At 38.9% G+C, this 16,015-nt stretch overlaps 1 protein-coding gene across 1 annotated transcript; it reads left to right on the forward strand.

Moving 5' to 3' along the window:
- The first annotated feature begins 795 nt into the window (after positions 1 to 795).
- Positions 796 to 15,826, forward strand: LOC115781482 (anoctamin-9). Its single transcript, XM_030731141.1, has 24 exons — positions 796 to 988; positions 1,676 to 1,750; positions 1,859 to 1,981; positions 2,078 to 2,214; positions 2,565 to 2,614; positions 2,716 to 2,774; positions 3,642 to 3,721; positions 7,805 to 7,939; positions 8,018 to 8,111; positions 8,193 to 8,253; positions 9,565 to 9,647; positions 9,788 to 9,892; positions 10,043 to 10,207; positions 10,287 to 10,323; positions 11,510 to 11,621; positions 13,319 to 13,376; positions 13,475 to 13,572; positions 13,662 to 13,858; positions 13,963 to 14,115; positions 14,216 to 14,366; positions 14,452 to 14,565; positions 14,660 to 14,753; positions 14,835 to 14,947; positions 15,287 to 15,826. The coding sequence occupies exons 1-24, from the start codon at positions 968 to 970 to the stop codon at positions 15,309 to 15,311; spliced, it is 2,340 nt and encodes a 779-aa protein (XP_030587001.1). The 5' UTR covers positions 796 to 967; the 3' UTR covers positions 15,312 to 15,826.
- The last annotated feature ends 189 nt before the right edge of the window (positions 15,827 to 16,015 follow it).

Genomic DNA, 16,015 nt, shown 5'->3' on the forward strand with positions numbered 1-16,015 from the left:
ACACACACTGGAACTATGATGGCACTAATCATTTAAGACTTTTGGCCCTTCCTTTAAATGTCACTGTAAATACTCGGAAATAGACCAAATTAGATCCAGTAGGTGACAAAAAAATATATATATATAGAAATGTGCTATTTAACTGCATATAGATACTGAGTTGCTTCTTAACAGGGATAATAACACAGCCTGATGTCTGCTTCTATTTTTGTCTTAATATTTTTAGAATGAAGGTCCTTTCCCACATTGTTTTTGTCATTGTTGTTGTTTTACATTTTCCTGTTACCTTGGTTGTGAATGTTAGTGAACTTCCTCAGGCTTTCCAAATTTGTTAGTAGTTTTTATTTATTTCTTTTATAAATGTCACAGCCAGTGCTCACAAAGGCGTGTAGGATGATTTAGCCACAGCCAAGTCAGGGGCTGAACAGGCGGTTATAGCCAGTGTGTTTGCTTCCATCTAGCGGTGAATAAATGGTACTTTGCTCATAGACGACGAGGAGGCATCACAATAGAAAAAAAAAAAGAAAAAAAGAAAAAACATTCCATTGTACCTGTCAAGTCAAAAGGCGGTAGTCTCGCTGGCCGGGCTGTAGGCTCTTTGTGTCTGTGGTCATACTGTATCACAAACTGTGTGTTTTTTTTTTCGTTCTTTTTTTTTTGGTTTGTTTGTTTGTTTGTTTATCACCGCACTGCCGGACTGAGTGAACCGAGAAGAAGGTGGAGGCTGTAAAGATCGTGTGACATCAGCAACAGGTAGAGTCGGTTTTATACATGCATACCTCTGCTAGTGAAACAGCACCGCAGTTCTTCCTAGATTCATTCCGGAAGTTGCCTACTGATTACTGATGAGACATCATGTCATTTTATAGCTGGAGAAATCGGTGAGCTGAGGCTTTGGTATCAGTGAATGGTGATTTAAGCTTTATTGTAACCGGAAAGTCGCTGCTTCATCCAGCACCGACTCATCATGCCCATCCACAGGAGGCAGGTAGGTGATCCGATTCATGAATAATAATTATGCGGTTTTTTATCGTTACGCAGCGAAGATGCTCTGAGGCAACCTTACACTTTAAGAGATGTTATGTTATCAGTGGCCCTGCTGTTTGTCATGACTGCCGGCGCTGTACATAGGCTTCAGAAAACACTCATTACAATGACCCACAGATTACATCAAAGCCACTACAGATTCACACCAATCAAGTTTGTCAGATTAGGTCAGAACATATTCATGCTTTAATCTCACCTTGATATAAATAGGGAGGAATGCTTTTCTCGTGGTGTAAGGACGCACAGGGTCTGCTGCCTTTGCCATGCCTTCATTGTTTTGGAGGTGAATGTAACAGTGAGAAAATCCCCTGTAAACACTTGACTACATGAGCACGCCATGTTTTTCATTCAGGTTAGATAAGCTCTGTGCTATGCTTTCTCAGCGCAGTGGCATTTACTGACACACCTCCCCATGTTATAGTCAGACAAGATTCTTTTGTAGAGACAAAGCTTCTTACTTATTTTCATAAGCATAGTATCACACATCAGTGGCCTCATGAAATCCAGTCCCTCTCTCATGAAAAAAATTCATTATCACATAGTTTTCATGCCATTTTGAAGACTAGGTGACTTTTTACGTCATGTAATGACAACTTAATATAACACTGTTCATTGTTTTGTGCTTAAGGCCAGTATCGAAATGCTGGAAATACTGGGAGTGGTGAAAGAAAATGGCAATGAACAGCAATCACTTCCTCCTGTGGTAAGACAGTGTGTGCAATTTTAAATCATGCTAACTAGTCCTGGTCATGATAAGTCACACATTATAGCATGTAATGTCTGTTTTTGGCATATTGTTTTTGTCACGCAGCTCACTCCACTGTCATATGACTATGTCCTGGTTGCCAAAATGATCAATGACCAGGAGAGAGAGCGTTTCAGGAAGCAAACTGAATACATCGATGAGCTAAAAAAAAAGAACTTCAAAGTCACAGTGGGTCTTTAATAATACATTTCTACTATGAAACATAATTAAAATATACATTTCATCTATACATTCATCCATCTTGTCTTAATGTCCCCCTGTTAGAAAATTATAGATAATGAGCTCGTCTTCTATGGGATTCAAGCGCCTAAGGAAATATTTGAGAAGTACAGGTATCTGCTCAAGGTGTCCGATGCCTGTAACTGGAGCTCAGATCAGAGCATTGTGCCTCTCAGTACAAGGTAAACTCTGTCACTGCAATTATATTTGGCATTGTAAACATTCCTTTCCACTGCTTGGTGCCATTTAAAGCATCTGAGAGTTTAGTTGCACCATGTCATGCTATCATTACAAATGACTCGTTCTCAAGGAAGTTATTTCTGAATCTGCTATTTTAAAAAAAAAAAAATGCTGTATTTAGATTGCATTTTAGTCTTTGTGTTTGTATGAATGTGATATATTCTAAATGATCTGTAAGCCCAGCTGACTCTGTTGAAAGGTATTTTTTTAAGGAATCAAGAATAAATGTACTAATTTAATAACATTTTTACTTTAAGATCAGCACTGTGAGTGATTCTTATCTTTGTTTCAGGATTAGGATTGTGCACTTCATCTTAGGTCACACCTATATCCATTCAGGAGGTGAGCCACAATTATTTACAAACCCCGATCCTTCACATTTAACCAGACACCAAATATTTTTGTCATTTTTTATTTATTTTTTTACCTTTTAATCTACACAGAGAATCTGCGGGAGCTTATAAACATGAAGGTTTTTGAGACCAAGTTCTGTCTACATGAGGTGAACTGTTTTTGTTTTGTTTTTTTAATTCTGGCTTTTATGTCTTGTCCTTGTACATGAAGTATTATCACAAACATTTAACAGGTGTGTTACTGTCAATATGAACATGGACAGAAACAGGACAGTTGATTGCTTTGCATTAATAAAAAAAAACTGCCTTCTTTAAATTCACGAAGATTCATAAGAATAGATGGGAATAAAAACAGTCACTGTAGGAGTAACAATGGCATTAAGTCAGATAAGAATGATCACATAAATCAGTATCTGCCATTGTTTTCTCTGTGTGGGTCCACACATTCCTACGCTTAAGATAGTGGCACTAAAAACTGTTAAACCACTGCTTTTCACATGAATACTTAAGTGTTGTGGTTTTCTTGAATGCTTAATAAACTGAAACTTGGCAGTGGCTTCACAATATAGTGGTGCCAAAAAAAAAAAAAAGTATTTGTTCACAGGAGCACTGTTCGAGTCATGGTAATGCAGTGAGTCATCCAATACTGAGAGCATATATTCATGTGAGCGTGTATGTGTGCACGCCCATGTTTGCGCGTGCGTGCTCATATTTGCTGATGCATACCACATGTAAACATGAAAGCATGCACACGGTGCACGGTTTGTTCTTCTGTTGTTGCAAGCAAGCATATGTTAAATGAAGTATCTTGCAAATGTAAATAATGTAAAAGGCCGAATTGATTTTGGAAGCTCTTGATTGCATAATTTAACCAGGAAATCTGTTAAAGATGTCAGTAGATTGTTCACACTGTAAGCTTCTGTTATCAGTAAAACTGCGTGTTTTGTTAAGCAGCTTGCACAAAGATTTTCTACATGTTGCAGATTTCCTTTGATTTTGTGCGTTTCTGTTTACAGAAAAAGAAACAGAAAGAGCTGAAGGCGAGTTGGGCACGGTGGACAGCCTGTCTCCAAGGGCAACCCATAACTGCTGTCAGGTTTGGACTGCAATACAACAGCCTATTTATTATTCTGCTCGCTTTACTGTTCCAGTTATTGCAGCATAATTGTTTTGTAAACAAGACAACAGCAATCATGTCACGAATATGAGGTACCTATTGTTTGAATCCATTATTTAAAAAAATAAAAATAATGTACAGTAATTCATGCAAGTTGTTGATGAACAAGAGCAGAGTTCACTTGTCTTTTGAGAACACATTTCAAATGCATATCACGCTTCACAGCAACAGTTTTGTCTGCCTGACATATTTTATAAATTTAATAAGACTTAATAGACACTTTTAGCTTCATTGTCAGTTGGTATTAAATATTCCAGCCTTTTATTGTACTGTAGCACACATATTAATAGTGCAGCAGGTACAGTAACTTGACATGACAGGGAGATAGTTCACGGGTGTAAAAGTACCAACATTAGTGCACATACTTTTTCAGGATTGCTTTTTTTTGGCAATTTGAAAACTCAAGATGGTGGCCTTTTTTCAAGATTGCTGTCCACTGTAATGATTTACACACAGAGGTGTGGGGTGTAGTAGTGTAAGCATTACTGTTTGTTTCAGTCACATGTCATGGATGGACCTCTTGTTGGTGATGGTGGCTCAGGATTTAATGCAGGTTCTCTAATATTCAGAAGGTTGGTTGTTTGAGCCCAAGTTCTTTCATCTGTATGCTATGTGTCCTTGGGAAAGATACTAAAACCTGATGTGCCCCCTTATGCATCCATTTGGGTTTGTGTGTCAGTCTGTGGATGCAGCCTGCAGTGTAAGAAGTGCTTTGAGTACTAGGTGAGTGCAGAAAAAGCACTATATGAATTACAGTTCTTTTGCTATGGACTAAAATAAGAGAGAGCAGAACACAGAGACCTCTAACTAACCTGACAAATTTTATAGTGTAGTTAGATTAGTTACAATAGTAAACCAATTTAACAAACAACTTGGCATTACATTGAATTGCACAGGAATAACTTGGCACCAGATCCATCCATCCATTTGCTTCCGCTCATCCTGTTCAGGGTCGCGGGGGGGCTGGAGCCTATCCCAACTGTCATAGGGCAAGAGGCAGGGTACACCCTGAACAGGTCGCCAGCTTGTTGCAGGGCCAAACACAGAGAGACAAACAACCTTTCACACTCACATTCACACCTATGGGCAATTTAGAGTAGCCAATTAACCTAACCCCAGTAAGTGTCTTTGGAATGTGGGAGGAAACCCACGCAAGCACGGGGAGAACATGCAAACTCCACAGAGAGAGAGAGAGAGATGGTCAAGGTGGAATTGAACCCAGACCTTTCAGATGTTATTCTAACTGTGAGGCAGCAGTGCTAACCACTGCAGTGCTAACCACTGCGCCACCATGCTGCCAACTTGGCACTAGATGAATGTCAAATACGTGAGTCTAGTTGTATGCGTTGCACAGTGCTGTGAAAATATATGTGCCCCTTTCCCAATTTCTTTTTTTGCATATTTGCCACATTTACATGTTTCACATCTTTAAACTAATGTAAATATTAGAGGAATATAACATAAGTAAATACAAAATACAGTTTTTAAATGTTGATTTCATTTCTTAAGGGAAAATCCAAAGCAATCCAAACCTACCTGGTCCTCTGTAAAAAAAAATCATGGACATCTATCAGTCTGGAAAGGCTTACAAAGCCATTTCTAAGGCTATTGTCCTCAAATGGAGAACTACTGGATAAATGTGGCAAACTTTCCCAGGAGTGGCTGACCTACAAAATTTACTCCAGGAGCACTTTGATTACTCACCAGGAGGTCACAAAAGAACCCAAAACAACACCTAAATAAGTGCCTCACTTATTTAGATGTTGATGTAAGTGAGGTCTCGATTGCTTCAGTTAAGCCCAGTGTTCATGATTCAACAATAAGAAAGAGACTGGGCACAAATGGCACCCAAGAGGAGTTCCAAGGAGAAAGCCGCTGCTTACCAAAAACAACACAAAGGCTCATCTGACATTTGCCAAAAACAGCTTGACTTTTGGGAACATATTCTGTGGACTGACAAGACAAAAACTTTACTTTTTTGGAAGGCTTGAGTCCCGTTACATCTGGCATAAGACGAATGCTGTCATAAGTGGGTTGTGTAGCATACCGGAATTGGACCCCAATGCAGGTGAAACAAGATTGAAAAACACAGCTTTATTTGCTGGTTAACCCAGGAAAACATACAAAATTCATACTTGGCAGGAGAGGAGCCAGGAACATAAAAACTAGGAAGCAACTTGGAACCACAAAACAAGGGAACACACAGCATGGGAAAGCCGATGACAGCACAGTAAAGAACTGAAGAAAACAAAGACAGTAAATACACAAGAGCTAATGAGGAGAGAGTGGAAACAGCTGAGGAGAACAGGTGAACTGAATGACACTAACAAGACAAGGGGAAGCAACCTGAACACAATGCACATGGAACAAAGGACTGAAATAAAACAGGAGGCAGGTTGATAAGAAAACACCGGGAAGTAAAACCAAATACAAAACACCAGAGACAAGGGACTAGGAGAGGAACACGAGAACATTGGATGACATGGAGAACACTGAGAAACTGGAACTAAATACAAATAAGAAATAAAGAGACAAACCTAGATCCACCTCAAAACTCAAAACAGTAAAACTACCATAAACTAAGAATTGAACAGGGACAACAGAATTTGCAAAGACCTAAACAGAAAACATTGAGTCATGACAAACATAGCATTTCAAAACAAGAGCATCAGACCAACAGTCAAACATGGTGGGAGTGTGATGGTCTGGGGCTGCTTTGCTGGTTCAGGATCTTGACGACTTGTTGTAATTGATGGAACTGGGAATTCTGCTCTCTACTGGAAAATCCTGAAGGAGAATGTCTGGCCATCAGTTTGAGCTCTGAAGCTCAAGCACACTTGGGTTATGCAGCAGGACAAAGATTCAAAACACACCAGAAAGTCCACCTTTGAATGACTCAAAAAAGCAAAAAACAAATAAATAAAAAATGGAGCGGACTTTAATCCAACTGTGATGCTTTGGCGGACCCTGGAAAACCCTTTAATGTGGCTGAATTAAAATAATTCTGCAAAGAAGAGTGGACCAAAATTCTTCCAGAGTGAAGTGAAACACTCTAGTACTAAAAGTGTAAAAGCAAATAAATCAGAAGTAAAATGTAGAAATTTATCCAGCAGTTGAAATTCTGTGCTGAAACAGTTGTGTTCTGAGATGGAAATGATGGCCCAGTTAGAAAATCTTTTTTAAAAATTCAAATTATTAATAAAATTTTTCAAAGGAACGGCTCCACAGGGACAAACATATATATTTGATAGCCACTTTGGAAAGATTGTTTCAGTTATATGCTGCACTATAAGCTAATCTTCAAACCTCTGTGACAAAACATCACTCCAGTACATGTTTCTCTCAACAGTGTAATTATTTTAAATGCCACCTTGCAAGGACACATGCATATGAAGATAAGAGTCTACGCTTAAAGAGTCTATGGCCACTTCATCGGTAACACTGCAGCGTCCTGAGCTTCAGCAGGTTCAAGGTTCACTAAGGTGTTGGAGTTCAGTGTATTATCAATGTTGCATTTACTAATAAATTCAAGGAACAGTTGTGGCTATTGGAAATGCCATTAATGCAGTGGATATTTGGCCATAAACCAAAGTGCTTGACTCACCTGCTGGCAGCACTAAATGAAAGATAATCAAAATCAGTGGAGTTTATCTTTGGTACAAAAGTGAATTATGTCTTACTTGCAGAAAATATTTCACATTGACCCTTCTGACCACTGCTTGCTATCAGAACTACATACAGTACATCTGATAGATTGTACTGTATGTTATGCATAGCATGACACAGGCGGTATATTGTGTGTGGCATAAAGCTTGTCAATAAAGTACATAAATGCAGTGAGATAAGTTATCATAAATAAAGTTTTTCCTATTTCAATAATGTATAAAATCCTTAACAATTATGTTCATGTGAAGTGTACAGTTTTAGCCAAATGGTTTTTCTTCATATGAAATGACAAATGCATAATCATTTTATCTATCTAAATGTGCTTTCTTGTTTCAGGAACTACTTTGGGGAAAAAGTGGCCTTGTACTTCCTGTGGCTGGGCTGGTACACATTTCTCCTCATCCCACCTGCTATCATAGGGGTCATTGTCTTCCTCTATGGCATTTCCTACTACAAACACTCACCCCTCCTGTAAGTTTCTGTCTGCACCTGCATCACAACAGAGAAGTTCTTCTTTCCTCTTTAATGACTAAACGCACTGCCTTTTAGAAACGAGGTTTGCAACTCCAACGCAACCATGTGTCCACTTTGCGACAAGGGTTGTAAAGTGTGGCAGCTCAATGACACCTGCACATACACCAAGGTAAATCAGTACATTCACTGTTAAATACCTGAACGATTTAATTGTTCCTGCACCGATCAGCCTGTTTTTTCTTACCTACAGGTGACCTTGCTGTTTGACAATAACGGCACAGTGTTCTTTGCAATGTTCATGGCAATATGGGGTGAGTTTGTCATTATTCTAATCCATATTTAAGATGAAATGGTGAAATTTGTCATTGTCATAATTTGCATCCATGCAATAAGAGAAAATCGAAGTGCAATTCTGTTGTTTATTTGCCTAAACATACAGGACATTTTGTACAGACAAGTCTTTAATCAGCCCCAGATCTATTTCATCTGACTGCCAGTCTTTTTATGATCACTCAGACATGCACTGCCAAGGAGATGCCACATCACTGAACCTACTCTTCCTGACTACTCATTTCTTAATCAGCACGGGCCATCTGGCCGTGGGGGTGGTCGAGCATTCATCTATAAGAATATATAAACGCTTTTTAGTGTTGCTGTGCTTTTAGTATCTATATGTTTCTGTAGATGCTTACAATTCTAATGCTTAAAACTAAGGATTAATAAAACTAAGGATTAAAGGAATGATGCTTTAGAAGAGTTAAGCAGCACAGGATTGAGATGAGAATAAACTAGAATGGTTTGCAAGGGAGGGTTGGGATATGGCAAAAAAAAGGTGAAACATAATCACTGCATTATGCTGAATAAAAGTCCCTTTTAATACCAATCAAAAATGAGATTAAAAAAAGAACATGACAGATGGCAGTTTTCCACTGAAAAACTCTTCCACAAGCTGACATAATTTACCATCAAATTAGGGGTTTGACATTTTTAACATTTTTATTGACATTGCAAACTCCTGCCAAAGTTGTTCTATTTCTCAACACAACTGCCATCATTACTGTAAACAGGCTAAACAGTCACACAAAAGCGGTCATTCAGCTTGAGAAGTTAACCCTGAATTCAACAGTCTAGCCATGAGCAGGCTGTCATTGCCGCATCTGACCAATCACAAACATGGATAAGTCTGTAGGCAGGTAGATGGAAGTTAAAAGCATATTAGAAAAGCATGAAGGTGGTTAAACACATAATACAGACTAATGCTGATGCTATTTTCTAGAGAACTGATTGGTGAGTAGGCTGTGAGTTAATAGCTGCTGATCTCTCCAGAAACACAAGAAGAAAGAAACCAATGCACAAATAAACACAAAATCTATGGCGGAGAGAGCTGTTTTTTATTGTCTGGTCAGAGGTCAAATGAGAAATAATAAGTTCAATAATAAGTTCATCCTTAAAAGCATGGCAACATGGCCATACTTTCCAGCGAAAGCTGCATTTAAAACGCAAAAAAGGCTACAATGTTCTAAAAGTGGCTAAAAAAACCTGGTGGTTAAGAACAGTTACTGTTAATTAGTGCAAATATTGCTGCAGAAAATGCTCTATAAACGTCATATTAATATTCACAGCAACACTGTTTTTGGAGTTCTGGAAGAGACATAGGGCTTCCTACGTGTGCGAATGGAAAGTGTCTGATTGGAGTGAGGAAGAGGTAACGTCAATTTATGCATTACATCCAGTTTCAGTAATACAAAGACAGCGTTTAATGCATTTCGTGTGTGTGTGTGTGTGTGTGTGTGCGTGCATGTGTGTGTGTGTGTATTTATTTTTGCTTTTTAAATCAAACTACAGGAGGAACTGATCCTGGAAATTGTGAACGACGTCAAATGCGAACCAAAACAATTTAGGCACTCGTATCTGCGCAGCACTCTGGTTTTGATCTGTGTCACAGTCATGGTGGGATATCTTTTCTTCTCTTTGTCTAAATGCATTTACAGATATTGTACAGCTTAAAATAAGGATCTGGTTGGGTTGGGTTGAGGGTTAGGGGTGTAGTTGAAGTGCTACAAAAATATGCTGTTAGTGAGTGTTTTTATGTTTCTACAGATATTAGTGATCATCGGCCTGACAAGTGCAGTGGTGGTGTTCAGGGTGATTGCAGCAGATTTTTTGGCAAAGGACTCATGGGAGTTCTTGAGCAACCACTCCAACGTGGGAGCGATGATGCTCGGGGGTTTCCTCCATTACTTCATCATCACTGTCATGACACGGGTATACAGATCTCTCAAATTGTATCTCTGAATGTCTGATAATTTTCTCTGTGATCGTGATCATATCTTTGTCTTTCCAGGTAAACTGGATTGTAGCCAGGAGGCTGTGTGACATAGGTATGTTTGCTGTACCTACTGTTTATTTTTGTTTTTAGTTTTAAAGCATGGCTGTCAGGTAATAACTTCAGGATACAGATACACATATATTAGACACATAACTTTCAGACAGAGCTATAAATTTTCCCCAAACTGGGAACTCCACCAGCACAGTGGATTTTAAATCAAACAATCAAGATTTTATTGAAATGCAAACTTTAACAAAAGCATTGCATTAACTGTTTAAGTAGTAAAACCATTTTTATATACAGTCCCCCTTTTTCAGAGGTTCAAAAGTAATTGGACAATTTGCTACCAAGCAGTTTCATGGTCCGGTGAGGCCTGTTCCTTTGTCAGTTCATGACAGATCAAGCAGATAAAAGATCTGAAGTTGATTCTGAGTGTCAACCTGGTATATCTCCAGTGGTGTAGTAGTTAAGACTTTTGTTCAGCAAGTGAAAGATCGCTGGTTCATTTCCTGCCAGAGACACAAATCGTTTTTGGGGTTGAGTTCAGAAGGGCAGTCGGTGCAAAACTCTGCCAAATCAAAAATACTGCGCAACCCTTGTGGCAAGAGAGCACCTGAAAGTAGCTATAATTTGGTGCCAGCTGAATGTTAAATGTCTGAACCCAGTTACATGTGTCATAACACTAAAAGGGTAATGTGTTATTGTAATTATTTTGGATTGACTTGAAACAAAGACGCTCTGAAGAAGTTTTAAGTATTAAATCTAACTTACTTAAAAAAAACAAAAATTAGAAAATTCAAGTGTCTAATGAAATTTTTCGAGCAAATGGCTCCAGAGGGACAAGCACACAAATTTGCCCTATGCCTGTATCCTGTTATCTGATGCACTAGATGGGGATGATCTGATGCTGACAGTCTGCCCACAGACAGAAGAGAAGCACATACCAAGTAATCAAAAACACCTTTGTGGTAGTGCTTCTGTGTCTGTGTCCATGCCCTTATTTTGGCATGATCAAACCCACAAAGGCACACACACACACACACACAAACACACACACAGAGCACACATGCATTCTCACAAGGTTAAAACATTGCCAGCCACAGTACTACAGTAAGTAAATAGAATCAGAAGCAGAAAAAAGTGGCTTTTTTGTAGTGTGTACGATGGTGCCATTTATTGGCCAAACAGTGAAATGCATGCATCCTGATCAACACTGATATGAATTCTGTCTTTACCAGAGGAGATAAGGTCATTTGCTTCCACTGAAAAGAGTTTCACAGTCAAAATGTTCACCTTCCAGTTCTTCACATATTTCACCTCACTGTTTTATGCGGCCTTCATTCTTGGCAGGTAAGAACATGTGGACATGTTGATGTATGGGACTGTGCAAACAATTTGAGCCAACCCTCATTTCTTTATATTTTGCGTCCAAGGAGCCAAACCTTCTTGTAATTTTGTTCTTCCAAACAGCGAGCTATTCTCATTGCCTTGGCGTCTTTTCCACATAAACTTTAACATTGGCTGTAGCTCCAGAACAATGTGACCTAGGATGTTCAAATTCACACCATAGATGCGTACTGTTCAAGGTAGAGCCACCAAACTTCACATGCTTGTTTACTGATATAATAGCACTTTGAGCCTACTTTTATCACCCACTTTCACACCAGTCCTTGTACTTGACCATTTTCAGTGCAGTTTGTTTGTTAAGCCACTTAACACTGAACTATGAATCATTCAAGCACAAAAAAGGCACCTAACTCAGGGCACGAACCAGTGTTGCGTCTACACATAACAGAAAACTTAGCAAAGAACTAATTTAAAAATGTATCTTTTTTTTTCATTTTTGGCCACAGCGGCTTTTTTGTGACAGTGGAGAGAGACAGGAAATGGGGGAAAGATACAGCAGAAGACACACGGGCAAATCGGCGCCGGGCCGGGACGCGAACCCGGGCCACCCGCACCACAACGTGGCGTGTGTATGTGGTCGCCGGCTCAGCATGGTGTGCCTTGTGCCTTTAAAAAATTTGAGGAACCTGGAGAAGTGGAGGAAAAAGAAGGAGCAGGCCTAAAAAAAAATATCTACAGCAGATGAACAGAATGTGAAAGTCATGCCCTTAAGAAAAAGGAAAAATCCAGAAAAGACCTTAAACAAGATCTGAGATTTGAGGATGAGGCTCTTGAGTTGATACATCTATTTTTCACTGAAGCCTCATCAGAAATGGTCTCAGTGGAAGGTTGGCTGTCAGAAATTCTGAAGGAAGGGAATAGAGAGAAAAGACTGAGGCACTGTATGTCAAGTTACAGATGAAGTGGGCTGAAAATCAGTGGCGACAGGTCTGATGGAGTGATGAATCCAAATTTGACATGTTTTGCTTTAAATTGTTGCCAATATGTATGGAAGAGATCAGGAGAGAAGTACAACAGTGAGTGTCTACAGTCATCTGTAAAACACGGTGGAGACTCAGTCGTGCAATACCATCTGGAATGCATCTGATTGGCAACAGCTTCATTTTTCAGCATGACAGTGATCCCAGACACACAGTGCTACTGTATCTGGATAGAAAAACACACAGACCTCCCCAGAGCCTGGACCTTAACAATATTGAAGCAGTATGGAATCATCTTGACAGAGAACAGAACCAAATGCAGCCAACATCCAAAGAAGCGCTTTGAATGTCCTTCAAGAAGCCTAGAGAACTATTCCTGAAGACTACTTAAAGAAATGACAAGAAAGCTGCTTAATAGTTCAGGCTGTGCTGAAGAATAAAGGTGGTCACATCAAATATTGACTTTCAAGCTTGCTAGAATTGTACAAACTGTTTTTGCCTTATATACTGTATTTCCATGGATGCTTGCAGATGTTTCAGTCACTTTCTAGACTTATTTCCCATTTTCCTAGCAATATATAAAGAAATGAGGGGTGGCTCAAGATTTTTGGACAGTACTGTATAAAACTCATTGTCATAACTTATCAAACTTGCTGTCCTCCCTGATTGATTTAGACTTTTTGACTAATAATTGAGTTGTTTTGTTTATTATATCTACAGGATAAATGGCCGTCCTGGGAATTATGTAAAAATTGCAGACCGCTGGAGGCTTGAGGAAGTGAGCACTGACCTGTCCACACTTAAAAAAGCAAATTAATTTTTATGCTTTATATAAAGTATCTGACTTTATTCTAAACATTTCATTGTTTTGTGCAGTGTCATCCTAGTGGATGTCTGACAGACCTGTTCATCCAAATGACCATTATCATGGTACTAAAGCAAACCATTAGCAATGTATTTGAGTTCACCGGACCGTAAGTATAAGTGAGCTTTGTAATCTTGTACAGACTTGTACAATGCTCTGACCTTGGGTCTATGCTGATGAGCTGTTTGTTGTTGTTAGCTGGTTATGCCGGTTTTGGAATAGAAGAAGAACCCAGAAGCTACAAAGGAAATGTGCCCACTGCTATCTTAAAGATGATTCTGAGACCAAAGATGGAGATGAACTTTGTGAAAACTGCAAGCTTCGAGACTGGCTAAGCAACTACCGCCTCAATGATGTTGATTCATTTAGCCTGTTCAGTGAGTTTCTGGAGATGGGTATGTATTCAGTACCATGCTTCAACAGTAATAGTAGACAGTAAGCTAATATTGGGGGTAAAAAAATCTGGCAAATAATATTATTATTTGCTCTCTGTTCTTAGTGATCCAGTTCAGCTTTACCACCATATTTGTGGCAGCGTTTCCTCTCGCTCCTCTGTTGGCCCTCCTCAATAATGTTGTAGAGATACGTTTGGATGCCATTAAGATGGTCACGCTTGAGCGGAGAATGGTTCCCAAGAAAACCAACAATATTGGTGAGAGCTGCTTGTGAAGAATTAGGGTATTGTGGCAGCATCATACGGTCTAGGTCTAGTTAGTATGCTGACCTTTAGTATCACTGCTGCTTCTTCTTAGGTGTGTGGCTGGATATATTGGAGGCTATTGGAGTCTTAGCAGTCATTGTCAACGGCCTGGTCATTGGTATATCCTCGGACTTCATCCCTCGACTTGTGTATCGTTATCGCTACAGCCCATGTGCCAACGGCACAGCAGCACCAGATACTGAGTGAGAAGTGCATTCTCCTTGAACTGTTTCCAGTATGCAGTGAGCTGTGCAATTTTCACCTAGTTTTTGTTTTCTCCTGTTCTAGTTGCATGGTTGGCTACATCAAAAACACTCTGTCCACTGCCACAATGATTTATGTAAATGGTTCAAATAAATATAGTGAAGGCATCCCTCCTGGCTCAGATGTGTCCTACTGCAGGTTTGTTTTCTTTTTGTTTTCTTCTACAGCTGCAGTCAGTTATTTGACTGTAAAACAAACAAACAAATAAATAAACATCTGTTTCATTTGATAGCTACAAGGACTACAGGAGCAAAGAGGACTACAGTCACACTCAACAGTTCTGGATCATTTTAGCTGCACGCTTTGCATTTGTCATTTTGTTTGAGGTAAGCCTTTTATTCATAAACCATTACTTGTTGTTTGGGAAAATGACATTAAATTTGTAACCTTATCCTCTCTGCTTGCAGCATGTTGTCGTCATATGCAAATTCATTGCAGCTGGGTTTATACCGAATGCTCCCATTGAAGTGAAGAATTCTAGGCTCTTGGATAAACTCAAGAGACTAAAAGAGGAACTGCAGTGAGTCTCTAATAATACGTGCTTACATGTGGCTGCTAGATGCCCAAAAAAACTGTTGTGCAACGGTGTAACGTATCATGTACCTGCTGTCATTTTGCTGAAATTCTGTAAAACAAAAACATAAATTAAATTTAGTATTCCCAAAGGTTTCAGAATATGTCTGATAGGGTTGCATTTAAGTTTGATTGCCCTCCGTACTTGTCACAGCCTATAATCACCTCACTGTCTTAGCACTTGCCATGTGGTATCTGTATATAAAAAAAAGTCTTTCACGTAAAACACTTTATTTTGAAATGTTTAACTGAAACCTCTATAAGATCTATTTTTTATTTCTTGCAGATCATTTGATCATTTGATCATTTGAAGCATGACTGTGTTAATGGGACACATTTTACCCCAACAACATGAACCCAGTGTTGACCTGTGCATTAAAGTCTCCAGACTATCGCAGTGTTGAGGCAACTTCAAGGTCTTTAATCATCTCTCTGAGGAGCTCAGATGGAGGGCTGTGGTTGGACTCTCATCCATAAAATGGACTGTGAACATAGACTAATTTATCTTAAACAAAACCAATGTACAGCAACTTTTACTATTACTGACCACAACTTTCATGAGATTATTCTTATTCTGTAATAAGAATGCACCAGTTGCTTGCTGTAGGATCTCCATATATGTGAGCCTATCTAAGTGTTTTGTTGAAAGACTGTTGAAAGACTCCAAGCGGGGTGTTGACTGTGTTATGCCTTACTGTATTTTTTAAAAAAGCGCTATGATGATTGTTGCTTTACTACAGACAGAATCTGATTGTGTATTTTGTAATTCAGATGCGAGAATGTTTTGCTTTATAACATTTTATATCATTAAATAAAAAAGAAAAAACATTTGCCCTTGTGAATGTTTTTAGATTAAATTGGGAGCCATTCTGAATTTACAAAGCTGCAGAATTCACACACGTTTTTTTTTTTTTTTTGCCATCAGAAAACCACACAGGGTTTGTCTTTGAGGCTGATTTTAACATTGATTTCTTAAAAATACACATTTCTGCACTGTAATTTTTTATTGCAAAAC

Source organism: Archocentrus centrarchus, chromosome 6 (genome assembly GCF_007364275.1).
Source record: "Archocentrus centrarchus isolate MPI-CPG fArcCen1 chromosome 6, fArcCen1, whole genome shotgun sequence".
NCBI classification, from domain to species: Eukaryota; Metazoa; Chordata; class Actinopteri; order Cichliformes; family Cichlidae; genus Archocentrus; species Archocentrus centrarchus.